Here is a 12,960-nt window from a genome sequence, read left to right on the forward strand (position 1 = left end):
TCAGTATGAATAATAATGACTCAGTATGCTCTCCTAAGCTGCCCAGAATTCTTATTCATTTTACAATTTTTATTTTCCCTTGTGAAATTGTTATGCAGAAAGTGAAGCACAGAGATACAGTCCCCCCCCCGTATTGCTGTTCCCCTAACCCGGTCCAGACTGAAACTTGGGGGACTGTTTGACCCACAGGCCACAGAGGGTTGCCATTGATTTTAGGGAAAGGCTTCAAGTCAGTTTATAGACACATTTATTCTGATCCCCCTTCACTTGTTACCTTGGCAACAACTGCTCTTTCCTGGGGTCCTCACAAAATGACACACACACACACACACACACACACACACACACACACATATGCACGCACACATGTACAGACACACAGGCACGCCAGCATGCACACACACGACAAAACACACAAACCCGCACACATTACACACCCTTGTGTCGTCATCTTCATTATTATAACTTAATTGTACAAATCCTATTGTCCCCCTGCAGTCAATGACATAGTCCAACAAATCCTGACACATCCTTAAAGCGGTTTCACAAAAATCCCTGATAATCTGAAAGACGGAATTTAGGATTCAAAACAAGGCCTTGGGTAAGTGAAGAGCATCAAGTACGAACTCTGATTATTGCTTGTAGCTTCTTTCTCTCCTTTCCCCTTCTCTCACATCTCCTCTCCTCTCTCCCTCATCTCCTTCCTCCATCTCCTTCAGCTCCCTCCCTTAATCCGCCTACCCCTCGCTCTCTCTCTCTCCTCCCCCTCTCTCTCCCTCTCTCTCTCTCCCCCCCCCCCCCCCCTCTCTCCCCCCCCCCCCCCCCCCCCCCCCTCTCTCTCTCTCTGTCTTGCCGGTAATGGCATTCTACTGGTAGCCATCTGACCCTTCCCATGGTAATATCCTCTGGAGGTACAGCCTCTCTGATGTAGGCAGTTTAGAATCCACCCTCGGGAGGTACAGCCTCTCTGATGTAGGCAGTTTAGAATCCACCCTTTCGGGAGGTACGGCCTCTCTCCTCTGAGTTGTTAAGAATGCATAACTCCTCTCGGTGGAGTCCCATTGGCTATCACTCCAGAGATGCAACAATGGGCCATGAACCTCATTCTGTACTTATCTCTCTCTCTTAGAGGAGGAGAATAATTGTTGCTTGGTCACTTCACCTCTACCTATTTGTACCTATCTACCTCAATTACCCCTGCACATTGACGAGGTACTGGTACCCTGTGTATATGGCCAAGTTATCATTTCTCATTGTGTATGTATTCCTTGTGTTATTATCGTTCTATATCTTTCTCTGGATTGTTGGTAAGGGCCGTAGGTAAGCATTTCACTGTTAGTCTACACCTATTGTTCACGAAGCATGTGGCAAATAAAATTGGATTTGATTTTAATGAGATGACCGAGGCGACAGTGTGACGCCATTTCCACTGATATTATTACAACAGTTTATCAGCAAAGAAACACATGCAGACGAATTGATGCAATTTAGCCATTGGTCAGGGAATTAAAATGCAGAGTGCACCATAATTCATGCAGTGTTGTAGTAATACGTTTAAAGTGAGATATGAATGACCAGAGAGCCGTGGAGAATTCCATATTTGGCTTGACATTGTGCCCAAATATGCCTGACAGATTCTTTGGCGGTTGCAGATAGTTGTCCAACTGAGTGTACACATTCCTATGAGATTGGACATAACAAAACATTTATTTGGCGTCAAAAGCAACAGTTGCCAGTTGTGTCGGTATGCATTGTTAGCGGTCTGTCTTCTCTGCACTTAGAACAAGAGCATCACAGAGGGGCAGTGACCGTTGGCCGTTAAACGGTTGAAATGGCAGTTAGCTCATCATTTAGAGCGGCGAGCCAGCAACTGGGGAGTTGCCAGTTAAAATCCCGGGTCGGACGGGGGATAAAAGTGAGCTGGTATCAGATGCCGTTGCCTGCGGTTGTGTCCTTGAGCTTGACACTTAACTCGCCGCAACAACTGCTCCACGAGCGACCTCTCCAACATGTACGTGTGTCTTTCAGAGGGGTTCGGATGAAGTGGAAGTCAAGTTTTGTCTGGACCTTGTGTACATTCCACCCAAATACTACAATTTATGTTGTTGTTTACCATAGCAATTACTGGAGTGAATCATGCCAACAATCGTTATGTTAAAGTCTCCTTTGCTCCTTTTGTAGCAGCTGTAGCCAGAATGCAACACTCAGACAGGCCAAGGCCATGACAACACTTTGCGACTCTGTAAAGAAAAGGCCATATCTCAGACTGGCCAATAAAAAATAAAAGATTAAGATGGGCAAAAGAACAGACACTGGACAGACGAACTCTGCCTAGAAGGCCAGCATCCCGGAGTCACCTCTTCACTGTTGACGTTGAGACAGGTGTTTTGCTGGTACTATTTAATGAAGCTGCAAGTTGAGGACTTGTGAGGCGTCTGTTTCTCAAACTAGACACTGTGTATTTGTCCTCTTGCTCAGGTGTGCACCGCTCCTCTTTCTATTCTGGTTAGAGACAGTTTGCGATGTTCTGTGAAGGGAGTAGTACACATCGTTGTACGAGATCTTCAGTTTCTTGGCAATTTCTCACATGGAATAATAGCCTTCATTTCTCAGAACAAGAATAGACTGACGAGTTTCAGAAGAAAGTCTTTGTTTCTGGCCATTTTGAGCCTGTAATTGAATCCACAAATGCTGATGCTCCAGATACTCAATTAGTCTAAAGAAGGCCAGTTTTATTGCTTCTTTAATATGAACAACAGTTTTCAGCATGCTAACATAATTGCAAAAAGTTTTTTTTTGCTGGTAATGGGCTTCTGTACGCCTATGTAGATATTCAATAAAAAAAAATGGTCATTTCCAGCTACAATAGTCATTTAGAAAACAATGAATAGAATGGGCTTGGAACCTCTAACCCTGGCCATTTGACAGGTAAACTCATGGGTACACTCGCAATGGCTGCCTGGTATTGTGATGCAATCATTTCCACTGTAATGTATAATCGTCATGAAAAATGATGTTTACTGATGTGGCTTATGCAATGTTATGTATTTTTTTGTAATGTCAGTTGAGTTGAATCAATAAATCACAGCACATATTGATGGGTACACTTCCTGCTTTTACTTCCTGCTTTGCTCCTATATGGGTACACTCGCAATAGTCCAAGTCGGTATTAGATAGAACGTTGTGGCCCCGCGCGCATGTGGAGAAAACAACTTGTGGTTACCTAGGTTACTCTATTGGCTCACAGAAAAAAATACATATTTTTCAAAAGCAATTTCCTTGCTGTCTGCTTGTTTTAATCAATTACAGAACCACATTTAAGAAGATTTCAACATGTATAAAGATTCCTTTTCAACATTGCCTGCTCCCTAACATTCTCATTACTTAGAAAAATTAAATTTTGTAGGGCCTCCCTAATTCCCCACTCCTCTTCAATGGCGAATTTGCTGTATATTGGTGGGAACTGGAACACGCTGTCGTACACATCGATCTAGAGCCTCCCAAACATGCTTATGGGTGACATGTCTGGTGAGCAGGGTTGGGTAGGCTACTTTCTAAATGTAATCTGTTACAGTTACTAGTTACCTGTCCAGAATTGTAATCAGTAACGTAATTTATGGATTACCAAACTCAGTAACGTAATCTGATTACATTCAGTTACTTTTAGATTACTTTCCCCTTAAGAGGCATAAGAAGAAGACAAAAATGTATGTTACCAGGGATAAATCAATGTTAAAGTTTACATAGCTGGCCATATATGGATGTTACATTTTACTTTATGGGTTGGTTATGTAGGCTTTCTACCACATATAATAATACGATAAAATGATATCTTTACATTAAAAACCAAACTCTGTTGTTTATGATTTTATTGTAATGGAGGACTGACTGGGCTCATTGAATCCAGTTGAAAGATCAATGCTGCGCTCATGGAATGGCATGCTTTGAGCTATTTACATGTGAAAAATGAATGCCAAATGCTGCATTTGCTATAGGCCTATTGTTTACCTTACTGTTGGTGACACTTTGATATCTTGATATAATGTGCAGCTGTTTAAAGGGAAAATCCACAGATGAAACTACAACAAAACGGTCGCCCCGCCTCTGTTTTGGGAAAAAGCTGAGGGATGGGCCTGGAGAAATGTAACCACTCTCAGATTAATAGAGAGTTGCTGATGCAAGGACTGACCAATCATGATATCCAAATGATTGTTTTAACCATGTTATGAGGCTTTACAGTGTTTGTTTACATTTACAAACATTGGAGAAAAACAAGCTTATATTTTGGGTTCTCATGGAGTATGACAGTTGAACTAAGCACATGAAGCATTTCTAAGTTATATTCTTCAAGAATCAAATCATTTTTAAGTCCAAAAATGGATGTAGCAACTACAGATTGCCACTTCAAGTCTATCAAAAGTGTGCGAGTTTGAACATGTCCATTAGGCCTATGGATAAAAGCAATTTATCAGCGTGAATTAGATTGAGCAATAAAAGCCTCAGTTTTCTTCCATAGGCTGGGATCTGCACTGTGCTGCTGTTGCAAGAGCGAATTTTTCACTGGCTGTCCACTGGTTTCAAAAACAATGATTGATAGGCAGCTTAAACTTCTTGAATTCAATCATTATTGGGGTCAAATACACACAGATTTGTGAACAGCCATCCACAACAACCACACTCTGCAAGGCACAAATAGCTAGATGAGAGAGCAGCAGCGTGAGTCTCATCAATGCGCTATGTAGATATCAATAATAAGTGATATCAGTGTCACCGTAGACTACACCACTGCTGTCATCCTTACCTCCAAGCGTTTATTCAAGTTGGATAATCTTTGGATGCCGACAGCAGTCGCATCATTGGAAAACATAGCTTGGGCTATGTACATAGCTGTAGCCTACAAAAGCCTATTCCTGCTCTTTTCCCGTGATCCATCAAACACATTTGGTGCATCACCATTGTGGTCACTGATTTGTAGTCAGAATCGCTCAGATGGAACAAACTTAAACTAGCGCCTTTTTTCAATGCTGATTTGAATATCATTGAGAAAACAGAAGTGTCAAATATATTATTTTGCAAACCCCCTTTCTGAATTTAAAAGTAATCCTCGAAGTAATCATCTAGTTTTTCAAAAGTATCTGTAATCTGATTACAATATTTTTGCTGGTAACGTAACGGTCACTGTTTTTTTTGTAATCCCTTACATGTAATGGATTAAATGTAATCCGTTACTCCCCAACCCTGCTTGTTAGTATGCAAGCCATGGAAGAACTGGGACATTTTCAGCTTCCAGGAATTGTGTACGGATCATTGCGACTGGTCTTAGACGATCCTGCAGGTGAAGCAGCCTGATGTGGAGTTCCTGGGCTTATTGTTCCCAGCATAAGGTGCACTTGTGCAATGATCATGCTGTTTAATCCGTTTGTTGATATGCCACAGCTGTCAGGTGGATGGATTATCTTGGCAATGGAGAAATGCTCACTAGAACGGACGTAAACAAAGTTGTGCACAAAATTTGAGAAGTAAGCTTTTCGTGCGTATGGAACATTTCTGGGAACTTTTATTTCAGCTCATGAAACATGGGACCAACACTTTGCATGTTGCATTTATATTTTTGTTCAGTATAAATGTCTTACCTGTGATGTTTTCCACACACATAGCTACGTGTAGCCTACTTGGAAAACGGGTCCCCACATTTCCCACTGTACCACGCCGAATAGCCTGAAGCCACAGGGCTCTTCTCGCAGCTGCTATTTCCCTACGTGGAAGCATGGGGATTGTGGACCTGGTTACATGTACATAACAACAGCAGCGTTTCGGCACGTTTTGTTATTTCTCTATAACAAAACAAATCTGAGACTACAAACGAAGTTGGCTCTTTTACAATGTGGGTCAATTTGAAAGAATGTTTATATTCTCCCAATTTGTGGACGTGGATCTATATATATATATATATATATATATATATATATATATGTTGCTATTCGAAAGGTTATTAAGGGGACTACAGTCATTTGGCTGGCCAATTACCGTTATCCAAAATACCATTGACCGTCAGAGCCCTAGCTTAGAGACACCAGCCATACAGTACTGGAAGTACAGTCAACATAATGCCTAACATAAGCACCACACACACACACACACACACACACACACACACACACACCATTGTGTCGTGATGTCCAGTTCTGTATCCATATGCAGATCTATTCAAATGTCCCTGTCTGATCCCTATAGCACACAGAGCCGTGTCTCTGTCTCTCTCTTCCTCTTCCGCCTCCTATTCCTGTCCCGATATAGCCTCCATAAAACTACAATATTATCCGATTAGCTTGTCTCTCTTCCAGGGTTTCTCATAAAGCCCTGTTATAGAGTTTGGAATGGAGCTTTTGGTGGAAAGACAATGAGATACACAGATGTACAGTACATCTGAATCCATTTGAATCGAGCACCGAGCGGAAACCACTGGTCTGACTTGACATACCTTTGGCGTCTTGGTGCATTTTCCGTTCCTGGCGTCCTTGATATAGGCGATGTCCAGGAGATCAGTGTCCTTTAAGAAACCAACAGAAATAGAAGAGTACGTTTCAGTCACATGTGGGTTCACTGACTGTATGGTTGATTATGTACCGATAAAACATTATGCTATACAATGGTATCACCCTTTATTAGCCACCCCAAAAATGCAATAAAAATGATTAGTATAGCCCAACGTTGGGCTGTAGCGTGAAATCGAATGCTACAACTGGATGAATCATGATGAAAGATAATGTTGTTGAAAGCCTGGACAGAGGATAAGTGCAGGCAAATATTTCCTAATATACCTTTCTGGTGGAGGAGCTTCAGCATGGAACAGGTTTGTGTGTGTGTGTGTGTGTGTGTGTGTGTGTGTGTGTGTGTGTGTGTGTGTGTGTGTGTGTGTGTGTGTGTGTGTGTGTGTGTGTGTGTGTGTGTGTGTGTGTGTGTGTGTGTGTGTGTGTGTGTGTGTGTGTGTGCGTGTGTGTGTGTGTGTGTGTGTGGTGCAACATTGATGAAGCAGTAACAGTCTGATGAGGTCGTACCGTAGTGAGTTTCTGTCCACTCCATTAAGTATAACCTGTCTCCCATTTCCAGAACGGGATAATCATAGCTTTATTTGCCTCATAAAATAGTAAATAAATCAAACTGTGTGTTACAGCTCTCATAAAGCTGTGATTGAGAATAGCCTATGCTTAGACTTTAGGACAACACCTTATTAGTCTAGAATATTTTTGGGGAAAAGCTTCTGTTCATAACTTTAACTTGTCTTAAATATTTTATGATAGGCCAGTAGGAGGACAGGTTATTGGCTATTTGGTTTTCAACCTCGCGTGGTTGCGAGGGATTTTCCTGGTCCGCATGTGTCATTTATTTCTTAATACACATACACTTTAGAAAAATTATAATTTTTTTAATACAAGCTAGACACAAGATAGTTAAGGAGCGTCTGTTATAAACATTATTTTTTTATAGGTTTAGGCTAGAGCAGTGATGGTGCCTGGAGAAGTGATCATACTCAGATTATTAACAGGAAAGGCACCCTATTTCAGGTTTCACTCTCAACAAAAATTTTTTTTTTTTTAAATAGAAAAACAACAATAGTCAGATGTTCTAATTCCACAAGAATGATTAAAGCACATCAGGAGACCATTTCGGATGTCTGAGAGTGTAGTTGCCCTTTAATTCAATTGGGCACCTGGCAAGAGTACATTTGGCTGGCGGTCTTTCTGTACTGTACAATGTAGGCCTGCAGTGTACATGATGTAATGGCAGAGTTTGCCCTCTCAATTGATACAAATCATCCTGAAATCACTCTGCCAGGCAGGCCTACTTTGCAGTCAACATTTAATTGGGAAGGTTTTTTGGGGAAAGCCATTAGAAATGTTTATTCAAACAGTGCATTATGACTGAACTGCACATCGCAAAGATTCAACCAAGACTTCGGACCAAACTTTTTGAATACCTGGTTTGCATACCCAGTGGTTGCATTTATTGGTAGATATCACAAGTTGAAAGGTCTTTCTTAACTACACCACTGGCTACCGATGTCGTTACTCTGTGAGCTGCTCCCATGTGACAACAAGTGGAGAGCTGCGCACTCTTGCTGCGATATTACACTCAAGGCACGCATGCGAATATTTCACGTGCTTGACCATTGTGTAGCCTGCTTCCTGCATTACTTCTCTATCGCAATACATCATTGGTACCTCCGCTACACTACTTTGATACAGTACGCATCAATGGGCATGCAGATCGGAGTATACGCAATGCCCACTAAACAAAATGTGGGTATAGCCCCCACTACACCACTGTGCTAGAGCCTAAAGGGCTCTCCACCGTGATTTCACAGTCTACGCACAAAGAGCTAAGTAGCGCCATTTCCATTGCGTTCCACTCATTCAACACACAAACCGCATAGAGAGCTTTGCAAACGAAGCTCCGTCCAATAGACTGTGTGCATCTGACAGAGAGAGAGAGAGAGAGAGGAACAATGTTATCTGACTGGACATTTTTTGCTCTGTTTTGGTGGAATTCTCCACTCTGTCTGGCCTACATTACACTCCTGCGTTCTGTACAGAACATATTTATTAAAATAGGCTATAGCAAAGAGGAATCGGCAAATTACTCAGAATGTCACTTGTGTGCTGCCCTGCAGTGTGCTGCGAGACTCTGTTCTGCGCGGACCCCAGTCAAGTTGAAATAGGCTGAGCCAGATCCATATATAGAGAGAGTTAGGCCAAGGAGCGTGAAAATTCAGTGTGACTTTCTCCCCCAGAACCGTTTCTGAGTGATAATGAACGCTGCCGCGTTGTGCTGTTTATTTCTGATCGTTTTCAATGCCTATGAAGATGTCCAGTGAAAGAAGATGTGCAATTTGCTGACACCACAACGCCGTAAAGACTTGGACACACAGTACGGCGAATGCTAATCAATAACAACGTCTGTTCAATTCCCAGGGAACTGTCAGAGGCAGGCATCAGCAACATTTTCAAAAAATAAAGTTCTATATGGGTGCGAACATAGCAGACCTGGCCTAACTCTTTAGGAATACCTGCTCTTCCCATGACACAGACTGATGACAATCCAGATGACAGCTATGATCCCTTATTGATGTCACCTGTTAAATCCACTTCTGGCAGTGTAGATGAAGGGGAGGAGACAGGTTAAAGAAGGATTTTGAAGCCTTGAGACAATTGAGACGTGGATTGTGTACGTGTGCCATTCAGAGACAAAAGATAATGCCTTTGAACGGGGTGTGGTAGTCGGTGACAGGCGCACCGGTTTGAGTGTGTAGAACTGCAACGCTGCTGGGTTTTTCACTCTCAACGGTTTCCCGGGTGTGTCAAGAATGGTCCACCACCCAAAGGATATCCAGCCAACTTGACATAACAGTGGGAAGCATTGGAGTCTACATGAGCCAGTATCCCTGTGGAACACTTTCGACGCCTCGCACACACACACACACACACACACCTTTAGAGTCCAATTGAGGCTGTTCATTTTTTTATTTTTTTATTTTTTTATTTTTTTTACTCCTTTTCCTCCCCATTTTCCTGGTATCTAATTGGTAGTTACATTCTTGTCTCATCGCTGCAACTCCTATACGGAGACGAGAGAGGCGCAACACAAAACACAACCCAGCCAAGCTGCACAGCTTCTTGACACAATGCCCGCTTAACCCGGAAGCCAGCCGCACCAATGTGTCGGAGGAAACACCGTACACGTGTCAGGAAACACTGACACACGTGTCAGCGCGCACTGCGCCCGGCCCGCGACAGGAGTTTCTAGTGCGCGATGGAACAAGGACATCCCTGCCGGCCAAACCCTCCCCTAAACCGGACGACGCTGGGCCAATTATGCGCCACCCCATGGGTCTCTCAGTCGCGGCCAGCTGCGACAGAGCTTGGACTCAAACCCAGATTCCAATTGAGGCTGTTCTGAGGGCAACTCAAAATTATGAAGGTGTTCCTTTATTTGTTATCTCAACCATACCCTAACCACTGCTCATCGTGTCGAGTGTTTCGTGACCCAGTAAACTAAGGTTGGGCGATATATTACGATAGCATAGTCTACCGACAATGATTGACAGCCCTCGTCAATGGTGATGTCATCGTGATGTGACAGATAATGGTTTAGCCCAGAGTCATATACACTGAGTGTACAAAACATAACAGAACAGTGTGCGTGTTGGTGTCACGGTGTGTGTGTGTGTGTGTGTGTGTGTGTGTGTAGGGTAGGGGTTAGGAAACAAACAGGGGATTCATTTGGAGAGGATACGGTTGTACTGTATGCGTGTCACCCAGCCTAGAAACACTAACACTCACTGTCTTACAATAACACACTGACGTGTGCAATTTGGCCATAAGTAGGCTACAAATCTCCCCAGGTGGACTGAAATCCTGCCAAAAAGAGGATTCACACACTCACACAGACACAAACTCATCCGCACACACACACACACACACAGTGAAGATGTACCTGTGAGCTATCGACTCAACGGCTACTTCCCTCCTTCTCTCCTCACACAAACACTATTTTTTTTGTTACAAACAACACTTGCTTTGTATTGTGTATTTTTTCACAATTGTAAACATTGTGCTTGGTATCGTGAATAGACCAGACGCCAGTCTGGTAATAGTAACCTATCACTTAGGCCTACTGTGTTTAGAAATAAATGCTATTTGTCTTCTCTTCAATCGGTAACACCAATACTGGAGTGTATTCATTCCGCCTAACAGTCGCAAAATGTTTCTACTGGACAAATTCAGGTACTTCCCTCCCCATTTCGTTCCGCTTGCTTCTGTTGAAGAAACGTTTTGCAACAGAACCGGCAGAATGAATACACTATGAGGGGTACTCGCGCCAGTCAAGCTCACGACTTTATCCACAGGTTTATCGCCTCTGGTTATTTGGTTTCTCCCATTTCGGGGTGTTTTCATTGTTTATTAGAAACGCTAATGTTAATATGCAAATGTTGTCTTTGTTTTGATGAATGTGTTAATTGTTGGTCATTGTTGTGTATATTGGGCAACAGTATTGACTTTCAAACATATTATCACTGTTTAAATATGAAATATTTTATATTATACGCTAGGCTACCTGTTTAAAGGACAAGTTAACCTATTTGTAACTGTAAAGGAGTGTGTAACTGGCTACAAGGAAGTCAGGCGCAGGAGAGCAGAAATGGGTAGCAAACGGAGCCCTTTATTGAGGCGAACAAAAACACAGTACTCAGAAAACTAAACACACACGGGTTACAATAACTCGGGGGCAAACCAGCCTGGAGTACACATATAACAATTCCACACACAGACACGGGGGAAACAGAGGGTTATATGCAAGACGAGTAATGAGGGAATGCAAACCAGGTGTGCGGGAAAAAAACAAGACAAAACAAATGGAAAATGAACGGAGGATCGGCGATGACTAGAAGACCGGGAACGCCGCCCGAACAAGGGGAGGGACCAACCTCGGCGGTCTTCTAACACAACTTTTTTATGTTAATTAAATGTTATAGAAGTGTTCAGAAATTGAAATTGTGTCATTTTTTTCTTTATCCGCAATGTTTCATTCCATTTTGTTTTGACATGAGCGATACTTCTCCGAGTGCGAGCGCGCACCTGCTTTCTTATTCCCATTGTGGTGACATAAAGCCTGCGCACGCACGCACACGGAACATTGCCGATCAAGCTTGAAATGACACAATTTAATGTGAACAACATCTAAAGACCTGCATACTGAGAGCGTTGCCATTTCTAAAAGGACATATTTGGAGCCTTCTTTCTTGTTTTATCTGTGCCCCTGCAACTGCAGAACGAGGAAGTATATCGCTGGTGGGGTAAGTTTCTCCAAACCAAATTGTCTTTGTCTTTCTACTTTTGATGTGGTTCTTTGTAGCTTACTTGGTAGAGCGTGGCACTTGTAACACCAGGGTATTGGGTTTGATTCCCGGGACCACCCATACTTAGCAAGCAAGTCTGTAAGTCGCTTTGGATAAAAGCGTCTGCTAAATTGCTTATATTATTAAACCATTCCGTTGTCTTCTCCACATGCCATCTGTACTTGTTGGACAGTGTTGTGCTAATGACATGGTGAGTAAGCGAGTGCACATGTTTGTTTATGTTAGCTCAGCTGGATGACTGGAGGTCAATGGGGCAAACCATTACAGACCCAAGCCTTACTCTCAACGAAGCACATATCGCTCTCTCTATCTCTGCTCTCTCTCTATTTCTCTGCCTTTCCCTCCCCTCCCCTCTCAGGCCTTGTTAGTGAAAGGAGGACATGAGATAGGAACCACATTATGATTTAAATATGCCTCTCCCCACCAGGGCTCTCACTAAACCACATCTTAAATACCACTGCACCACCACTCCAAATGGAGGTCTAGACCGCACTTACAATCCATTATTGATACACTAGAGTCGGGCGAGGCCCTTTTCAGTTCCATGTTCCATTTTAGAGTTCCATGTTCCATGGAGGCAACAGAAGACCACACAGTCTTAGCTAGGCTGAAAGCATCGGGATGTTACTCAAAATGGGGGCACTGAAATATTCACAGTACATACTGTTGAGGCATTGAAGGCAGGCTGACATGGACAAGTGATTAAAATAACAGGTGCCCACACAATTAAATATACATTTTTGTGACTTAGAAGATGTTCTTATGCAAAGTGATTTACAATGAGCTCATTTAAGGTAGGTAAAGCAACCACCAATTGAAAGTAAATCAAATCCCATGAAATCTAATCATCATGTATCCTTACACACTACAAATAACCATGGAGATACTTATTCGGGGCCAGAAATGACAATTGTGATTGGTGGAAAGCAGGGTACAGAAGTATCACAAGTCATTTTCTTTCACTGGCCAACGTCACAAGAACGAGATGCAGCCATCACAGAGTCCACGTAGCCTCAACTTTGGCTTCTCTGCACCAAGCCACT

At 42.7% G+C, this 12,960-nt stretch overlaps 1 protein-coding gene across 3 annotated transcripts in view; it reads right to left on the reverse strand.

Moving 5' to 3' along the window:
* The window catches only part of LOC109900969 (1-phosphatidylinositol 4,5-bisphosphate phosphodiesterase beta-1), a 245,935-nt gene that overhangs the window by 196,781 nt on the left and 36,194 nt on the right, over window positions 1–12,960 (reverse strand). For all 3 annotated transcript variants that reach the window (XR_004211942.1, XM_020496905.2, XM_031837515.1), the window contains exon 3: window positions 6,482–6,550. Coding sequence is in view for 2 of the 3 variants with exons in the window: in XM_020496905.2 (XP_020352494.2) it covers window positions 6,482–6,550 (69 nt within the window). In the remaining variant the exon portion in view is untranslated. The remainder of the gene's footprint in view (window positions 1–6,481; window positions 6,551–12,960) is intronic.

This window comes from Oncorhynchus kisutch, linkage group LG12, assembly GCF_002021735.2.
Source record: "Oncorhynchus kisutch isolate 150728-3 linkage group LG12, Okis_V2, whole genome shotgun sequence".
Classification (NCBI taxonomy): domain Eukaryota; kingdom Metazoa; phylum Chordata; class Actinopteri; order Salmoniformes; family Salmonidae; genus Oncorhynchus; species Oncorhynchus kisutch.